Source organism: Camelus dromedarius, chromosome 2 (assembly GCF_036321535.1).
Source record: "Camelus dromedarius isolate mCamDro1 chromosome 2, mCamDro1.pat, whole genome shotgun sequence".
Classification (NCBI taxonomy): Eukaryota; Metazoa; Chordata; class Mammalia; order Artiodactyla; family Camelidae; genus Camelus; species Camelus dromedarius.
The window spans coordinates 32,033,115-32,053,930 of NC_087437.1; the positions used below are offsets into that span (position 1 = coordinate 32,033,115).

The 20,816-nt window shown below is 34.5% G+C and overlaps 1 protein-coding gene across 8 annotated transcripts in view; it reads right to left on the bottom strand.

Moving 5' to 3' along the window:
* Window positions 1-20,816, bottom strand: part of VEPH1 (ventricular zone expressed PH domain containing 1) — a 241,986-nt gene that overhangs the window by 80,457 nt on the left and 140,713 nt on the right. For all 8 annotated transcript variants that reach the window (XM_064492326.1, XM_064492329.1, XM_064492319.1 and 5 more), the window contains 2 exons: window positions 18,923-19,062; window positions 16,033-16,167 (listed from right to left, as the gene is read on the bottom strand). In XM_064492326.1, the coding sequence (XP_064348396.1) occupies window positions 16,033-16,167; window positions 18,923-19,062 (275 nt within the window). The remainder of the gene's footprint in view (window positions 1-16,032; window positions 16,168-18,922; window positions 19,063-20,816) is intronic.

Consider the following 20,816-nt stretch of genomic DNA (forward strand, 5'->3'; position numbering starts at 1 on the left):
GTGGTGGGAATGGATATCATCTTTCTGCACTTCCCTGAATTTGTGAGTTATTTAATAAGAAATAAAAGTGAGGCAGAGAACACAGTCCAAGGAAGCAAAGAGACTGGCAGGGATTAGAATCTGTGAGGAAGACAGACTCTGCATGTGGTGGGGATTCCATGGTACCCCTCAAATCCCCTGTAGAGGAGTCCCCTTATTTTGCCTGTGTGAGGCTGGCCCTGGTGCTGCAGGTCATCATAGGATCTTCTGTTTTTCCTGATTTTTGCATTTATATTTGTGGGGGCTTCACATGAAAGCTTCTTTTAATCTAGCTCTTCAAACTCAGAGACAAAGAGATAATAAACATGGACTGCAAAGTGTTTGAAATATATTTGACTGTTTTGTTTTAGAAAACAAACCAAACCTAAAGCCAGCTGAGACCCAGTTCTGTCGTAGGGAAGTGTTACCAAATGGGTTAAATGACAAGTGATACTCGGGAATGAGATTCTTTCCTGCACAGTGGGGATGGTATAAAGAATGCGGGTTTTGGCGTCAGAAAATCTGATTTGAGCTCTGAGCCCTAGCAGTTCTTGGGAAATATCTTTATTTCTCGGTACTTTCAACGTACTTCTCAATCTGTACAATGACTGTGATTCCTAAGCTGCCTCCTTCAGAGATCTGTTGCCACAAATCATTTCATGGATAAATACACTACTTTGTAAACTGTAGAAAAATAGTACGAAGTAGTGATGATGATGATACAAACCAAGTAAGAAAAGAAGCTTCTTTTTATGCATATAAAATATAGTGCTTTTTTGTCTCTTAGCTAGACAAATACATGGAAATCTTTCCCAAATGAATGACTTCTTTAAGAAACACTGATGTTAGGCACCTGAGAAACATATTTCATTTTCTAAAAGCAAGTAATATACTTACCTGTCTGTTTTTGTTAGTTTGTTGTTAAACCTAGGAATATTGGATGTAATGAGATGCAAAGGTAGAAGGATGTAATGCAACGTGAACACTTGAAAGGGGAGTAATGACATGTGCATGTTTGATGGGCCCATAATGAGATGTACAAATAGAAATGCACACAGACATGTGCCTGTGCGATGGTGTAATGAGATGCATAAATGGTTGGGTGTAATGATAAAGGCATTTGGGGGGATGTAATGTGACTTATAAATGGAAGCATTAAATGGGGAGGGTGGAAAGGGCAGGTTGTGATAAGAAGCAGAGAGAAAGAATGCAGTGCTATGCATGAACGGAGGAGCTAATAATATGTGCATGATGAGGGTGTAATGAGATAAAAATGGAATGGCATAATGAGGTTCACAGATGGAGGGGTGTAATGAGCTGTGCAGAAAGGAGGGAATAATGACAAGCATAAAATGAAGGATTTAATACTTACGAATAAAGAAATGAGCATAAGAAGACGTGAGGACTGAAAGGAGGAGCAGAAAAAAGGGGGGACCTAGGTGAAGGGATGGGAAATAACAAGGTGGCAAACGGAGCTCCCTAATGAGATGCTGAGATTAAAGGGTGCAGTGAGGTGTGCCCATTTAAAGACTAATTAGACACACACATAGAGGAATAATGAGCTACCTGAGCCCTGCTCAGACACAGACCATAGCACTCAGTTCTTCGGAAAGAGGTGAAAATGGAAAAAATTCAAAGCAGAGCCATAAATACGTCTAAACTGTTACAAATCCAAAAAGAGAAAACTAAACAGGTGATTTAACCACAGGCTGAAAGTTTCTGAAGTAATGGTTTTATAGGTGCTGTTTATGGGGCACTTACTCTGTACCAGGGCTCTGTTGGGTGCTTAACTAACTAAATGCATCATCTCATTTTCCTTCCCTAGCAACCCTTTGAGGCAGGTGGGTTTGTTCCTCATTTATAGATGGAGAAATTGAGCTTAACCAACTGGCACAGATTCCCAGAGTCTGTTGGTGGTGGAGATCTAATCAAGCCAAGTCCGTTGGATTCCACTTGCCTTTGCCTCTCTTCCGGTGTCTCTGTAAGAATGGACTGTGAAACCTCCTGCCTCAGAGTCTCCTGGATCATTTTCCAAGATGCAGAGTCCCAGGCCCACCCAACAAGTACCACCTGCAAGAGCCGCAGAGGCCCCAGGAACCTGCAGTTAAACATGCTCTCCAGGGACTCCTAATGCACTAAGTTCTGAGAACTACTCAGTGAGACCAGCACTAGAGTGAAGATGTTCTACTGCTTCCATTAGATCTGTGGAAAGATCATGAAGAAAGGGGCTTACGTGGACTGTGAGCAGTTGGGTTGGCTACAAGGGGGACTGTGCAAGGAATTACCAAACCGTGGAATGAGGCATTAAATGATTCTCTGGACTGTATTTAGCAGAGGACTTTTTAAAAAGGCTCCTTCCACTCGAATTGGTCTTCAATAGGAACCCAAAATTATATTGAAATAGTATAAAATGCAAAATGTATTGAAGAGAATTAGATTCTAGGAAATATTTGTTTACTGAGTTTATAAAAATAAAAATAACTCCATAGTCTGTAATATCTAAGGGGAAGAGGGTAATGTGTCTTTAGAACCAGAAGTTTGCCAGTCTGCATGCAACATTCAAGGTCCTAAAAAAAAAAGCAAATAGTGCCATTGATTGTTCCTTTCTTGATATTTATAGTAGTGAGACATCTAAATTACTCTGATTTTTAGATTTAAAAAAATCCAGAATTTATCTCTTGAAATGAGCCTTGAACTTGGATGACCACTCACATTTTAGTGACACAGCCTCTGCTCATTTTAGAAGTCTCTTTCAGAATTATTTTTAGAGTGCATTCACAAGCAACACAAGAAAAAGTTTCACTACTTTAGGGAAGCTCAGCTTTTAACTTGGAAACTATTATTCAGTTTAATAATATCAGGGTGAGTGATCTCCTTTTATAATAGACTTGAGCCTGGATACGTTTTTGGCTATTGGGAAAATAAAGCTCACTCTCAAAAGATGAAGCTTTGTCATTCATTTTGTTGAGAGGGGTCTTACAGAGGAAGTGCAGGAAAATTATACTAGTTCCTGTTTTCTGAGCTCTTACTATGTGCCAGTCACTGTTTCAAGGATTTTACATGTATTATGTCTTCTAAATCTCATAACATCCCAGTTAACTGGGTACCAGTGTTTTCTGCACTTCGTAGGTAAAGAAGATGAGGCCCCGAGGACTTAGGTAAAAGCACTGGTAAGTGGTAAAGCCAGGATTCAAACCCAAGTCCTGAGCTTCAAACTATCATACTTTCACTTTTCTTGAAAAGAGGTGCTATTTATTCTACTAGCTCAGTGCCCAGTGTTTGTAGGCGTTCACACAACATCCATGATAGCATCAAGGGAAAAAAGAAAAAGACTATACTCATGCACTGATTATTTAGGAAACGACCCTAAACCACTCCTGGATTAGAACAGACATTTCAGAGGGACGCATACCTCTGTTCCCCCAGGAATAGAGTTATTTTGTTAACCATTTTCTGAAGGCTTTTTTAAAAATTTCCTTAACTGATGTAGAACATCTGGCTGACTGTGGAAGAATGTTCACTACAGTAGTAAAATTGACATGCTTCATTATAGGACAGCCTGCCTTGTGAAAGAAACATGAATGTGAAACATGAATTGTGAAACAATATATGTGATCAGCCAGGATTTGAACTAAACCAAGAAAACATTTCTTATGCCAATTTCAATTTCTTTAAAAAACCCTATGTACAACATAAGTACAGTATATGTGGATGGTGGTTAGGGAGATACTAACAGTGTGTATTAATTAGCCAAGTGTATAGATAATAATTTTCCAGTTTTTAAACAGTGAATGTAACTGTCACTTTGGTTTCGTATGTTTACAAAATTATGTGCAATCACTTAATATAATGAGTTGTACGTATGGAATTGTTTAAGTGAGAGGCTGAATAGATTGTTATAATGTATAGCTATTAAGGGGGAAAAAAAGAATCCAAATGAAAGTACAGACAGTACTTAGGGAGGCAAAGTTTAGAATTTGGCTGGACTTCCAAACTCAGTGGTCCTAAGGTATCAATAAAAGTCATGCTTGTAAAAGTTCCAGAGGACGTGTCAGTTCTCAAGAAGTCTGTTCACCTTCGAGCCTCTCCTCTTATGTCGATAGTGCCAATCCCAGATGAACTATTACTAGTTCTAAGGCTATGGTGGAGGAATGTGGGTCCACTGATACTAGATAAACCGGGATAAAAATTCATCTCGGGCTTAAGCTAATACTCTCCCAATGCTCCCTAGCATCGCATGCCTTATGCACGAAGCATGGTGTCACTGTGACTGTGGTCACAGTTAGCCTCATCTTGCCTCCTGGCCATTGTCTGTCTGCCTTTGCCTTGGCCAGGAGCTCATGTATGAGTCTTTGCCTTTGTTTCCAAGGGGAACAGTAGAACATAGGTTGGTGCTGGGAGAAGTAGAGGGATCTTACAAAGTAAAGCTCAACACAAATCCATTGTCTTCATTCAGGAAAAAACTTTGCTTTTTTTCCTGGGCTCCAAAGATCATCTTTCTGTTTCTCAAATGGAGTCTCTTAAGTGTAGACTCTTCCTCTTTGGCATTTTAAATCTTTTCTGTTGGTCTGCATCTTTACCCTCTGTCTTCTCAAACACAGATCTCTCCTACCTTGAAACCTTTCACCATTTCATTACCACTCAACCAAAAGACAAAAGCCCAAGCCTGAATGAATGCCAATTTAGCCTCTGAACAGCTGGTCACTGCTGGAAAAAATCAACTGTCTGTTTTGCTTTAAATCTATTATCTCAGAACCCAAATGGATGTCTGTTCTCTGAACTCAGTCCTGAACGGGGTCCTTTTCCTCTCTACGTTCTTTTCCCAGATGGCTTTAATCTTCCCATGGCTTCTCTGTGCCAACGATGCCCTCATTTATATTTCTGGCCTAACCCACTTCACGGTTGCCCACTAGACAATTCCACTGGAACATTTCACAGGCATTTTAAACTTAAGACATTCGTAAGTCTCCCTCACACCCCACTCTTTATCTCCAAAATTTATATTGAATGTGTCGTTTCTATCCTTACCAGGACCATCCCAGTTTGAGCTACTCTTTTCTCTGTGTTAGCAATAGTCTCCTCATGATCTCCACAATTTCCCTTTTGCCCTTTTCTGGTCTAGTCTCCACACAGCAGACTGAGTGATCTTTTGAAGACAAGCTGGTTCATGTCTACTGCTGAAAACTCATCGGTGACTTCCCACAGACTGCAATGAAATCTAAGCTCCTTGCTGTGGCTTTGAGGCCAGCAGTAAATTTCCCCAGGCGATCTCTCACCCCCCTAGTCTTCACTCTCCCTTTTGTTCACTAGGCTCCACCCAGACCCTTACACCTCTTCCAACACTGTGGAAGGGGAGTGAGTTCACTCCCAGGGTGGGCATGACCATCCACTGTGATGTAGGAAGAGGAAAATAGCGGAATTTTCACTTCATTTTTCATCTCATCCTTTGCAATTTCTATTTTTTTGAATATGTTTTCTAATGGAAATAATAAGCATAATACATGTATACAGTTTATAAGTAAATAAATATAAACATTGAGGGTACTCACTCAAAAAATTTTTTTCTGATGGGTTGTATGATTTAAATTCAGAGGAAGATGATTGAATATGTGAAAGTTTTGGCTTTCTTTTTTTATTCTTCCTCTTTGTTGTTGCTGCTTGTTAGTTGTCATTTTGATCTCAAAGCCTTTGTGTACACAGTGCTCTTTGCCAGGAAAACTCAAATATCAGCTCAGAGAAGCCTTTCCTGACCATCCATCAAATGCTCCATCCTTCATCCTTTTCTTCAGGTATTTCATGTGTGTGCAGCATCTGTCAGTGTAGAATTGTGTATTTATCTGCTTGTACATTGCTTGTCTCCATGGGGCAGGGTGTGAGGTTGTTTAGCTTTGTTCTCTGCACGGGGCTTGGCATAGAGCGGCCATTTGCAAAAAAAATAATTTTAACTGAATGAATGAACTTGAGTCATATTTACCATGACTGTACTGTGATTTTTTTTTTTTTTTGATATCCTCCGTGTTATTGCTCATGTCATTCTCCTTACATGGAACTACTTTCCTCTTTCTTTTAAAAGCCTGGACCTGTCAGGTTTTCCTGGTTCTGAGATCACAGTCTAAAAGCCTAGCCCCCAGTCCCACCTAGGCTTCTGAAATCTAAAACCTAACCTCCATATGCCCCATTATTATCTAGCTTGCTCTGAAGGGGAGATTCAACACAGCTAATGTGTCTCAAACACTTGGGTTCACACTGCTCTCCTTTATAGATGACAAGGCCAGCCTACAATACTTGTTACTTACATCACACATGTAGACTTGAATTTCTGCTAAGAATCTGAAGTTATAGTCTATATATAATAAGCCTGCTCCTTATTATTTATGTATTATGTATTTATTTATTCAAGGACTGCATTAACACCAAAACTCAAAACACTAAACCTAAGCCTTTGGGAGCATCAGAAGGTCTCTTTTTGTTCCACTCAGAATTGGAGCTTTAGTTTTATTTATGCTTTGACACTACAGCCAATTATCCTGGGAACTGTCAAGTGTGTTTGTAGCAATGTGGACTGAAAACAAATGTCCAAATGTTGGCCACGTGGGGCACATTTTATTTCAGCAGTAAATTTAATTTTTTTGTTTTGTTTCTATAATGGGCAGTTTCGAGACCTCATTTCCATGGCATATGGAATTTCCCTATGCTCTGGGAACGAGAACATGTGTGTCAATAAAAGAGACCCCCCTCTCACATCCCAGACCTTTAGCAATGCCCCCATCAGCTTTGTAAACTGTCTGGTCCTCTGATAATCAGAGCACCGCTCCCTCTGAAGGCCTGGGAACACATGCACTAGAACACAATTATTAATAGTATTTCCAGTTACTCCTCAGAGGCCATTCTCTTCATTTCTTGAATAAATCAATGGATTTTTCTGCTCTTTTCTTAAAATATTTATTTTACAATAAAATTGGTTACCTTAAAATGAAATGTTCCTTTTTTATTATGGATTTTTAAAAATTCATTTCTCTAGCCTCAGCACCTAGAAGACTACAATAGTAAGCACTCTAATTATTTACTAGAAACATAAATGAACCTCTCCATCCTTAAGATGTTAAAGGCCAGTATCTTTGATGCGGCCTATCAATGGTGCATCACTTGTTTCTGTCTAGTAAAATAAAATTTTCTCTAACTGCTTTTATTTACATTTACTTACATAAAGCAATAAAAGTGGTATTTCTTTAATAATATTTTTTCCTTCATTATGAAAGAAATACATACTTCGGAGAGAAAATTTAGAAGATGCTAATCCCGTCAACCAGAGCTAACCATTGTTAATATTTTGTTGTATTTCCTTTTGTCTGTCTTAATGGGCAAATCTCCAAATAATTTTCTTTATATAAATAATTTTGTACACTGCAATGTGGTATTTGATGTAAGTATTGTTTCATGTCCTTAAACATTTCTCATAAACATAATTTTTTCATGGTTCCTTAATATTCTTCTAAATGGATGGATATCTATATATATTACTTTAAGTGTCCCATCTTTAGAACATTATAATACTGTCACATGTTATAAATTATTACACATTACTTATATAAAATTACAACTATAAAATTATATATTATAAAATATACTATATTGTATCATAATATATTGTTTTAGTATATATATAATACTTTATTTTCCCATCTTTAGACACTTAAGACTATTCACAGATTACTCCATCGTATTTTTTTGGTGTATCTAAGTTTTGTACACATTTCAAATTATTTCTTTAGAACAGATTCTTAGAAGTAAAATCACTGTGTTAAAGGATATGAATATTTTTAAGACTCTTGACCTGCATTGCTAAATTGCTTTTTAGAAATGTTGAAATAATTTACACTCTGACTAGAAATGTGTGAAAGTGTCTAAACTCCCTTACTCTAGCCAGCACTGATTATTGTCTTTTTAAAAATGGACTAAAAAGGATACTGTTATTTTAATTTCAATTTTCTTTAACTTTACTAATGAGGCTGTATACTTTTTCTGCACTCAGAGTCTCGTTGAATTATTTGCTCACGTCTTTGACCCATTGATTATTGATTTGCACAAACTTATAGTACCTTAAGGATATTGTCTTTCATACTTGTTACACATATTTTCAAGTTACTGTACAGATTTTGTTTTTATAAACTTCATATTTTTATGTAGTCAAATCTATCAGTCCTCTACTCTTAGACATTACTTACAGGTTTAGTTAAAAAGAAAGAAAAAAAGAAAAGTAAGTACAAAGGATAATGTAACAAATACCCATGACCAGCAGGCAGGCCAAATACAAATATTTTGCTTCTGACTTTTTAAAAACAAAATTACAGATGAAATTCAGATCTCCTTAATATCCTTCCTAGAAACATTTCCCTTCCACCTTTCACCACTTCCTCATGATCCAGAGGCAACGCCATCATAAATTTGTTCTGATTCTAAATATGCTATTGTATTATCACAAGTATATGTACCCGTACACGCAAATTTTAAAAAATATATGCAGTATATTGTGTATATGTATTGACATGCAATATGTTGTATATGTGCAGTCAAACTATAATAATTCTACCTAATAAAACTGAAAAATGAAAAAAAGTATATGCACCCATAACTGATGCATAACGCTGCTTAGTGCGTTTTAAAAATATATGTAAGCTATTATACTACTCATATTATACTTCTGTAACTTGCTAATTAAAAATCAATATTATGTTTTCAAGATTTATTCCATGTTACTACATATAGGTCTAATTAATTTATTTTCACTGCCTATATTGCATGACTATACCACAACATTTTTCTCCATTCTACTGATTAACATTTGCATTGTTCCTGATTTTTTGGTGCAATGTGTAGTTAATAACTGTACATATTTCCTGGTATAAGTATGTGAGAGTTTCACCTAGAAATGGAATTGCAAGATAATAGGGTATATGAATTTATAATGTAACCAGCTACCACCAGACTCCCCCTTTAAAAATGTTATAAAGGAAAATTTGTCTTAAACCTTGTCTAGGACAGAACATTTTTATATGTTACAATATAAAGCCTCTTTGTGGAAAGAAATGGGCATTTCTTACTTAAATGTTCTCACAGGGAAGGAAGAAAAGAAAGAAAAGGAAAGGAAGGAAGGAAGGAAGAAAAAAGAGAAAGAAAGAGAGAAAGAGAGAAAGGAAGGAAGGAAGATAGACTTGAGGTGATGAATATGTTAATTTACTGACGGGGGAACCCTTTATGGTGGGTAATGGTTAAGTATTTTTTTCTGATAAGCTTTAAATGTAATTAAGACTTCTGGAAAGTCACCTGCCTTGACTGTCAGCTATCTGTCATTTATGAATCTAATGACTGACTACATTTATTTTTTTCTTAAATACTTTTCTCTTTTTTTTTTTGAGTAGATAAACCTGTTTTATTCTCATGTGCCATGTATGAATATTCTCATTTTTTCACATATTTGCCAAGATTTGTACTGTCACAATTTTTTATTCTTGCCAGTCTGATCACTGTAAAATGGTTATCTCATTTTAAAAAATTTAAATTAATTACTTCAATGATTTTTAGTGAGTCTAAAGATCTTTCTTAGGTGTTTTGGCCATTTGAGTATTTTGTTCAGTGAATTTTCTGTTCACGTTCTTTGCCCAGTTTTCTATTGGGTTGTTTTTCTCTTCTTTGTTGACTTGTAGGAGAGTTTTGTGTTAGTTACACGTATTTTAAATACCTTCTCCCAGGTTGTGCTTGCCTTTTAACTTTGTTATGGTGTATTTTGTCATACAGAAATTTAAAATTTTAAAATAGTTGAATCTATTCATATTTCATTTATGATTTCTGTTCACTTATGTCTTAAATTCTTTCTTATCCTGAGGTCATAAAGACAAACTTTGATATTTTTTTCTAATTGTTGTAAGGTTTCATTGATTACATTTAGACCTTTATCTGGAGTTAATTAATTTATTATATGTCAGGGAGGAATCTAATTTTATCTTTTCAATCTGGAAAGTCACATGTCCCTATAGGTTTTAAAATATTTCATTTTTCTCCTCGCTGATTGGAAATCTCTTTTCTATCATCTACCAAGTGTTCACATATGCTTGGAACTATCTCTGAACTTTTTATTCTTTACCATTAATTTATCCCTGCAGCAATCATTTTATCACATCTTTAGCATAAGTTTTCATTTCCTAGTAGAAAAATTTTCTCCATGTTCTTTTTCAGAATTGTTTTGGTTATTCTCAAATTTAGGATCAGTTTGTCAAACTCCATGAAGAAATTCTGTTGCTATTATGATTGGAAATAAAATTGCATTTATAATTTGAGAGAAAGTTTTCAGTTGTGTAATCAGTGTTCCTAACCATGAGAAGCACATATCTTTCCATTTATTCAGGTTTTTAAAAAATGTTTTTATTATTATTTAAAGTTTTTCTTCTTTAAAGAGTTTCACAGCTTTTTTTACATTTATTTCTAGATTCCTTAAAGGTTTTGTGGCTATTATAAGTGGCATATTTTTATTATACATTCTAATAGTTATTACTCATATATAGGTATAATATTATTGATTTTATGTTGAGCTTATATCAAATAACTTCATGGACCTCCCTTATAAGTTCTAAATGTTAGTTAGATTTTTTTGAATATTCTAAACATATACTTTTTTATTATCTGTAAATAATTTCCCTTTTTTTTTTCTATTTCTGTCTCTGTCTCTCTGTTTCTCTCTCCTTTCTTCTCTTTCAATCCTTATATTTCTTATTTGCTTTTCTTGACTTTCTGCATTGAGTGGGACCTCCAGTAAAATGGAATGTTAAATGTTGAGGGTGACAGCAGGCATCTTTGTCTAATTTCTACTCACAGAAAGTGCCTTTATGTTTTTCTCTGTGTATAAAACTGGCTCTAGGATTTTAATATCTATTCTCTTTTTCACTAGTTTTAAAAATTTTATTCATCTCAAATTTTATTTTATTGTGAAAAGACAACATGAGATTTATGCTTTTAAATTTTTGTGTACAATATATTATCACTGATTATAGATACAATGCTGTACAGCAGATTTCTAGAGTTTATTTATCTTGCTTGACTAGTCTAATTTTTTAAAATTTATTTTTAAGTACTTGTTTTATATGTAATTAAACAATTCTATATATACATATTAATTGATCATATGTATATGTTAGTGTTGGTCTCTGGACTACATAGTCTGTTCTGTTTATCTCTGTGTTAAATCTTGCCATGGAAGTGGAATGATTTAACAATTATTGTTTTTATAGTATGTATTAATATTTAGGGAAGTTCTCTTTTTTCCCTTTCAAAAATTTAAAAACAAGTCTTATCTGCTTGTTCTTTTGCTTATATTTACCATCACTTCATAATGTATCAAAAATCATACTACTAGAATTAAAATTGGAATTTAGTTAACCTGCCTAATTAACTTAGGAAGTATTAACATCTTTGAAGTATTCTTTATTCCCAGTCAGGAACCTGGTATGTCACTATGTTTGTTCAAGTCTTATTTCTCTACATTGCCCTGTGACTTTAGGAAAATTAATCAGTCTCCCTTCTATTTAGTTTACTCATTTGAAAATGGGGATAATAATATTATCTATCTCACAGAGTTGTTGTTGGAATTAAATGAAATAATTGACATTAAGTGCATAGGACAATGAATGAATCATTCTAAATGCCCAGTAAAAGTTAGATATTATTATTTTGATGATGAATACTATTAATTTGAATAGCTCTATTTTGATTCTCATATTATCTGAAAGTAATGCTGACTTTATCTCCTTTTTTCAAGTATTATTCTACTTATATGCCTTGTATTCTATTTTTTCAACACAATATTATTATTATTTAATGCCTACTATGAGCCAGGCATGCTCTTTACATACTCAAGATTCTTTCTGAACAAAACAGACAAGATCTCTCTTCTCATGGAGCTTACATTCTCATGTTGGTCAATGCTTTTGAACAATACTAAATAATAAAGATTATAGTGGGTATTCTGGTTTTACTCCTGTATTTAATAGAAACATCTTCAGCAGTTCATCCTAAGTGTAATTTTTCTTTTGTTATAAGTCAAATATTTATCATACTATGAAAACATCTTTTTGTTTCTAGTTGTTAACAGCAATCATTCATTTCATTCAGTCAACACATCATTGAGTGCCTATTACATGCAAGGTGATGCTTTGAGTGCTGGGTGTACAATGGCAAGCATATGCTCCTTGGGAAACCACTCTAAACAGGGAGACAGACATTTTATACATTTTTAATATAAAGTGTGTCGTTATTAAAAACAGATGTTGAATTTTATCAAGTACTATTTAAATATCTAGAGATGATTTTTTTTCTTATTTGAACTATTGAACTGATGCATTATACTTATATTAAATTTTCTTGTATTTTTGTAACTTAAAAAAATTACAGCATGATATTATATAAGAATTTTCACATTTCTTCTCTGTGAGATTGATAAATAGTTTGCAAATGATAACTCAAATTTTATACTGAAAATTGTGTTTGATATTTGGAGAGTGTTTTCTAATGTTAGTCTGATCAAATTAGAAAGTTTTATATATATATAAATACATAGATAGATAGATAGATACATACATACATACATACATATAAATTTGAGAAATTATCCTTCAGGCTCAACTTTCCACCTCTACTCTGAACCTCTCTATACATCTAAGATTTGAATTTCTGTTATTTTTGAGAGAGACAGAGACAGAGCCAAGAGAGACAGGGAAATACTGGCTAGGAATCAGAATATTAGCTAACATTTATGGAGAGATCACAAGGGTGGCCGCTATTCTGAAAGCTCTCTATGTATTAACTCATTCAATCCTCAGACAGCTCTATGAGGTAGGTACTAATATTACTGCCATTATCCAGGTAAAGAAACGGGGCACTGAGCCAAAGGCTGGTGAACTGGAAAGCAGCAGAGCCAAACTTTAAATCCAGGTAATCTGTCTTCAGTGCTGACTTGGTTACCTACTCCAGTAGGTGTATGAATCAAGTTTGGTAGGTTATGCTCCCATAACCAACACCAAAACTTTACTCTGTAACAGAAGATTGCTCCTTCCTCACGCAAAGTGCGTGGTGGGTCTGAGTGGCTCTCCAGAGTGGAAGTCCTCTATGTGGTGGTCTGGAGTTTTAGGATGTGTCTATCTTCTGGCAGCTCAATGTCAACATTTGCTTCTACATTCCCCATGGTAATGTAAGAGGGAACATGGAGCATCACACACTAGCTTTTAAAAGCTTCCGCCTGGAGTGACACATGTCCCTTCTCATATATCATTGGCTAAAGCAAGTCACATGGCCAAGACTTACTTCAAGAAGCAGGGAATTGTAATCTTATAAGCCCAGAGTAGACAAAAACCAGATATAGTGGTAACAGCCCTGATGTTCCCATAGTGTATGCTCACGCTCTAGCTCTGCCAGACTAGGTATGCGACCTTTAGCTGGTCCCTATGCTTCCAATCTTAACATCTGGAAAATGACAGTATTTATTTATTTATTCAATTGGTATCTATTATTTATTGAGAGCCTACCATGTGCCAGGCACTGTGTGACCCTTAGAAATATAATGGTAAACATAGTTCAATCCTTGCCCTGAAGCAGTTTGCAATTCAAGAGATAACTTACTGTCGATTTTCAGTTCTAAAATTCCAAGATTCTATTAAAAAGAATTCACAATAACAAACTCTACAGAGCATTATATTCTAGAGACCTAGGCATTTTCTCAGAAGTTTCTTCCTTTTTTGTACACCCAAACCAGTTGGCTGCAGATTTAATTCTATCACAGCAACAGATAACACACATGCCCATCACTTTCAAATCACTAGTGTATGTACATCCTGGCACACATGGTGAAAAGAAAGCAGACTGTGGACCATACTCACAGCTACTTTGAATTGAATGGGCAGAACACTTGATAAAATAAAGATAGTGGAAAATCAATTTGATTGAGAAATATCAGGGCAGATAAACTTTGCCACATAATGTACATTCCAGATATCAAAGTTTTTTCTATTACTTATGAGTAAACCAGATTATAAAAATTTTTAAATTTCTAAAACATTTTGGTCTGCAGTTACTTTTTCCCTAGAGGAATATTTATTAGTAAGAAATGGAAGAGATATGAATAAGTATACTTGTGAGCATGCACAAAACTGGTTTGCCAAGTTTTTTTTCCCCCTAATCTCTTAGGACTTGAAGCAGCCTGCCAAGATTTCTTTTACTAGTTCCCTCAAGTTACAATACAGTTTACAATGAAATATTTATAAGAATTTGAGGCATAGTCTTTAAACATGATGCAACAGTTTAAAATTTGAATGAAATATGCAAATAATTCTATTCTACTTTGCATTGATGCAATTACGGCATTTCCTTTATTCTTCATACTACGTGTCTAATTCTTAAATCAAGGCCAAAAAATAGTGATGCAATAGTTGGATATGGCTTCAGTGTTTTACAGACCATACTAACTGAACTTCTGACTAATCATGCTCATTTCTCATTTTTTTACAACCCTTCAGAACTTAAGAGATATTGAGTTAGTTTCACAATATAATAGTTTTTGATTAATTTGCTACTTGTTTGTTAATATTGAATTTATTTATTATTGGTACATTTGTCCCCCTTCTCACCGGTAAAACAACGACAGAGACCACGATCATATATATACTCTTATTCTCTGGTTTGCTCAGTAAGCATCCAATGCTTATTGTTGGACTTTCTTGAAGGCAAAATAAGAATAACTAGGATTTTTCAGTGTGGGAAGGACTTAGAGAAGCTGGTAATTTACTAAGGAGAGATCAATAATCATTCTCAATTCTCATTATACACATTCTCCCTAAATGATCCAATCTACTGTCATGACATCAAGTGCTACTTTTGACACCGAAATCCGTATCTCCAGCCATGGTCTTCTTCCTGAGGCCCACACTGGCATTTCAACCACTATCACCATCTGGCTATCTATACAAACAACTCACACTCAAATAAGTAAATCAGAATGATTTATCTTCTTCCTCCACATCAGCATCTTTTGTGGTCTCTCTTTTTCAGGATGATGCCATCATCCATTTGACCATATGGTGCACCCGGAGTCAAACTTTGTTCTTCCATTTTCCTTATCAGGCACCAAGTCCTACTGATTCTGCTTCTTTAATGGCTCTTGAATTCATCCTCTTCCTATAACTTCCAACCTTAGTTCAGGCCTGTATTTCCTACCCAACTACAGTAATAGCTTCCTTCGTAGTCTTTCTGTCTTCAGCCAGGCTTCCTCTAATGATATCTCCATGCCAAGGCCTGTGACCTTTCTCATGTGCAGATCTGATCATGTCAGTGGATGTCCACTTCTGGCTTCACTCTGTTGACTGGATGGGTGTACTTCCACACTCCGGTCCTTTCGCAGCTAGATGGCCTGCTCAGGAGGTCTCAGTCATCTGTGTCCTGAAAGTGATGCTGTTGTTTCCACACTCCTAAAATGCTCTTTTTCAAACTATCCCTGCCTGCCTTAATGGAGCTCTTTCTCACCCTGACCATGCTCTCTCTCTTCCTGTTCATGTTACCTTCCATTTCATGCTTTGTGGTGACTATAGAGGACAAGGTGATGGGACAAAGTATGGAGGGAAGAAATGAAAAGCACCAAAGAACCTAGAGCCTGATTCCCTGAGGCTTTCCCCCTTTCAATCCTAGAGCTGTCTTCTTTTGTAAAATATTTTCTATTCCATACCATGTGTGCAGTTTTTGTGTGGCTCGGAGTGGGCTGGATTATGTCAGTCTGTGAGCCTCAAAGGGACCTTGTCTACTAATATCACTAGGTCCCGGGTCCATTACAGCATGACATGAAACTCATTACTTAATAAGTGTTTTCTGATAATAATAAAAGAAAGAAGGAAAAATTGAACTGTTCAGGTAAGGCAAATTATTTCAAGCTAATCTTGAATTTGGGTTTAAAAAAACATGCCCAAGGCAAGAAGCATTTACCTTCTGCTGCGGGAATGTGGACTCCATCATGGCTGTTTCAAAGTTGTGAGCACCCTCTGTCTGGGTCTTCTCCCACAGGGCACTGAGGAATTGCACAGAATGACTCTGTATGGACAGGGGCTCAGGCAACAGACTCTGAAGGGGTATTAATGAGAGAAATACTGTTTGATTAACTGCAAAGCACTACTGAGGTTTGGTTTGAACTTTAACATGTTTTAAATCTAAATAAACAATAGAGAAATCTATCTTGAAGATCAAACATATGATACATTTAATGCTTTTTTACTTTTTAACAGAAAATTTAACTTATTAAATAGTATTTTCAAGATAGTTGATACTGATCTCTATAACTATGCCTAATCTTTATAATGGAGTGTTTACCTCAATCATTTCCCAAGCATGTTACTTAATTGGAAAATGGTTAATATAAATATTTATATTTATTTTTCAAAAATCTTGGAATTAAGGTGTAAAATTAAAACTAAAGTACAAATATCAAGTTTATTTATATAGATTAGATCTTGAAGAATAGACATTAAGTAACTAAGTCCATTATGCAACTCTTCAGATATGAATAGTGTGTGAGGGTGGTGAGGAAGACAAAAACTCCTTTAATATTAAAATGGATAATCGGTAAATATTCTTAGAGCCTTAAGATACTCTAGGTTTTGGACAATAAGACTTTAAATGTAAAAAAAGAATCATTTTTCACTGAAGCCAGAGAAAATAAAATTTTCAAAGGAAGATTTAAACTATATATTTACTAATCAATTATGTGTTTAATAGTAATTTACATGTTGTGATGCTATACCTCTGAATACGAGAAGTGTTTCAATTCAAGGGAACAATTTTATAAAAAATATAAAAATAAATGACACAAAATAATATAATACATATATATAAATACCATATATACTATCCTTTATGTGTGAGGTATAATAAGTTAATATTGGCTTATAAAATCCCATTTTCAATGTCAGTTGACAGTCCAAACATTGACTTATGAGACTTTCTAGAGGTCTGTGTATACAAAGTTTGTATTTAGCTAGTGAAAACAATTTTTTTCCAGAAAAATCTCATTATTATCCTCAAGATGAGCTGTTTCTTGTTCTAAGTGGGAAAAAGTAGAGGGTCTTATACCTTGAGTAAGTGGTCCACAGATTTTAAAAGGTTAAGAGCCAGTAACTGATCATGAAACCCAAAATGTGGACACATCTGGGAATTTCTTGATTATTATCAGAAACTTATACAGCATATGATTTTTCACTTGAGGAGCAGAACCTGATTTAATTAATCTTCATTTCAAAGAGGACCATTTAGATTGGAATCTGTTAATCTGAGAGCTCCATGAGTGTGTAAATTGACAGAGAAGAGAAACAGTATGGCCAGCACACAAAGGTAGTACTGGGTTTGTAGCTATCAAGTCAATGATTTGATTTTTATTTACCCCAAAGTCAGGCTTCACCCAGATCACACAATATCAAAGGTGTGAAAAAAGAAAGAGAACAGTATAGTAGAAAGAACAAAGAAGAAAAGCAGGCTAAACAGGTTTTTTTTGGTGATTTTGCTTAAAGAGAAAGACAAAGGATTAGACTAAGTCAATTAAATAAGACTAAAGGGGCAAAAGTAAAATCAAGTTTTCTTGGTTTGTTTTCAGAAAACTGACAACTGTTAAGAACAAAGCCAAAGATGAAACCAACTACAAAACCAGTGATGTAAACTATTTGAAAAGTATTAGTAAAGTAGAAGAAAAATAAGATCATTATTTCAAGAAAGAAAAATCAATGCTGTTTTTAATATTCACATATAAGTTGATTCACATCAAAATGTGAGTTATTCTTTATGCGATGTGATTAAGTGTTCTTAAGAAGACCCAATACAGAGAAACATGGTATCCCTAAAGCATGTCTAAGCTGTCTCTTTTCTTAATTACTACAGTTCTACTTTTCAACTATAATAAATGTAGCATTAAAATTCATTTTTTTCTTAATAAGCATGCCTTTTCTTTAGAAAGAAATATAACTATCTGGTTGGTGGTTTTTGTAGGGCTCAACATAGAAATATTTTATTAATAGAAGTAAATACTATCATTTGGCCTAATTTTTAACCATTTTATAAAATTTGCATTCTGTTTTCTCGGCCTCCACCCTCCTTGTTCCTGCTTGCATCCTCCATTCTGCTTTTTAACATAATGTGAAACAGTGAAAAGATCACTCATTCTGCAGTCAGGTGGTCTGAGTTCTGTCCTTCAATTTTACTATCTGGAAAAATGATGTCTAAGATCCTTTCTATTACTAATATTTTATAATCTATATTCAAATTTTATATGCAAGTTTAATGCATTCAAGATAAGTATTTCCAAATAAGAATCTCTTTTGATGTTAAAATCTTTGCATCAAATTCTTTATTGTTAAGTTCAAAGCTCCTCTTTATGTAATTTTACCTATATACATAAATTCTATGGAAAAAAGTAGCATTCCAGTATCTTAACAATGTCAAAAAAAGATATGTCGATAGTAAAATTAATTAGAGATTGGAAGACTGTGGGGGAAATAAAGGCTAGCTCTACATGAGGAAAGCTATTCCCCCAAATAAGATGTTTTTGTTGTTATTGTTGAACAAAAAGTATTTTCCCATTCGTTCTTCTTTTTTAAAGTTAAGGATAGTCAAGATATTAATAGGTTTGTCCTCCTGATTACTAATCCAGGGCCTTTTATAAGGGAATTATCCTAAAACATAGAAAATCCATGTTAAAAATTACTAATGAAATATGAATATACTGCTATTATCTACATAGCAACCATGGTCAAAGAATAATTCAGTAAAAATTGTTATAAACTGATACCCCACTGTCTCATAAGGAGCCACGATGAACGCAGCTCATACACACCTGCTGAAATAGAAACATGATCTGGATCCATGGCTGAGGTTCTTGGCTGATGAGAATAAAACTGGATTTACTGTAGAGGCAGTAATGACCCTTCAGGGAGCAGGTGAAAAACAGCTTTGCTACACAACTTCTAACAGAATCTAGAAACAAATACACATAGCATTAAACATCAGATTCTTCCCAGAGTTACACTTTAGACTTCAACACACAAACACCTTTAGAAATACTTTCTTTAGTTTTCAGTTTGTGAGCCAATAACTTTAAACAACGGTAGAACATAAATGAAACGTAGATTTAAATAAATATGCTTTAAGCAAGTTGCATTGTATAACATTTCAGAATGGAGTTATAATTTATAATATTTTAAAAGTCTAGTGAAAATTCTAAATCAAGCAAAACTAGAATCAAAAATAAAAATAAAATTTTAGTTTCTGTGTGTATGGAATAACTAATATTTACTTTTGTACCAATAACTCTTTTAGATTTTTATATAATTATCATTTAATCCTCATAATTGTCGATTATTATCTCTTTTCATTTAAGAGGTTAAAAGGTCAGAGAGGTAAATGACTTAATCAAGTAAGATATAGAGCCAGGAGTTAGATCTAAGTTCATTAAAATCTAAGACCCGTGTTTTGTTCATAAAGTGATACGACCTTCTGCAGAGTCATATTGTTTAATGGTCTTGAACCTCCCCAGCTGAGCTATCTATAGCTTCTGTAGGGAAAGGATGTATAACCCAAAATAAATTGCCAGTATCTTTAATAAGACAACAAAAGTTGTTCAGCCTTAGAAATATAACCTAAGACATTAATTTCTATGCAATGACTATATAGTCAACATAATTCTCTAATCTGCACGTAAGACGAATCTTTTCATAAACCTAAAGAGCCATGGCAAATCAATAAAGAGGAGCTCTTTATAGATGTGTATAAATTGGGAATAATTGGTCTTTTTTATCCTCACATGTGGTAGAAGGAATTAGAAGAAAATTATAAACTCAGAGGGAATAATCAAAATAACCAAACTTAGAGTTCTTAGAGGTGGAGAAAGCTGTAGAATCAGGTGAAGGAGGACTGTGGTAGTAACTTTAATGTCCTGTGATTCTTTGCTAACAGTTGATAACTGTGACCACTTTTCTAAATATATTGGATCTGAGAAACACATCATTCTTGGGATAATTCATGCCATTATATACTTTTTATTTAGAGATAAGCACCTTTTTAAAATAAAAATACAGTATGACTTTGGTTTTTTGTTTTGTTTTGTTTTTTTGTTTTTTGTTTTTAAGCTGGTAGAAATATCAGAGTTGGCTTTATTTTTTTGGAAAAAAAGGAATATGTTAGCTCTTGTTTTGAATTTTTTACCAAATTTACACTTTGGAAATTCTCTCCCAGCTAAGTAAGGGTCAAATAAATGTATATGGCTTATTTTCCAGGTTTTTCAACTGAATCATTCTTTTCCATATCCACACTGCACTTTTAGAATGATTTATAAAACTCAAACAGGAATATCTTTGCAGAAATTGCTAGATTGAAAGTATATGCATGTTGAACATAATATAAATAAATGAGCAACAAATTCAGAGAAGGCATTTGAAGAACTTAGTAGGAAGGGATCTAATTTTCATTGACTACTTACTTTGTACCAAGGTGTAACAATAACAAATTACTCTTATGAAGTAGGTCTTGTTATCCTCATTTTATGAAGAAGGAAATCTAAAGATCAAACTTTTAGGAAGCAGTTGAGCTGCAATTTGAGCCCAGATTCCAGAGTCTATTCTCTTTCCAGTACATCATCAAAAGGCTCAGACAAAATAGAGGTACTAGAAGTATCTCAAAAAGAAAGTATGGTTCAACAGAAAAATCATTGGCCCAGGAGTCAGACAATCAGG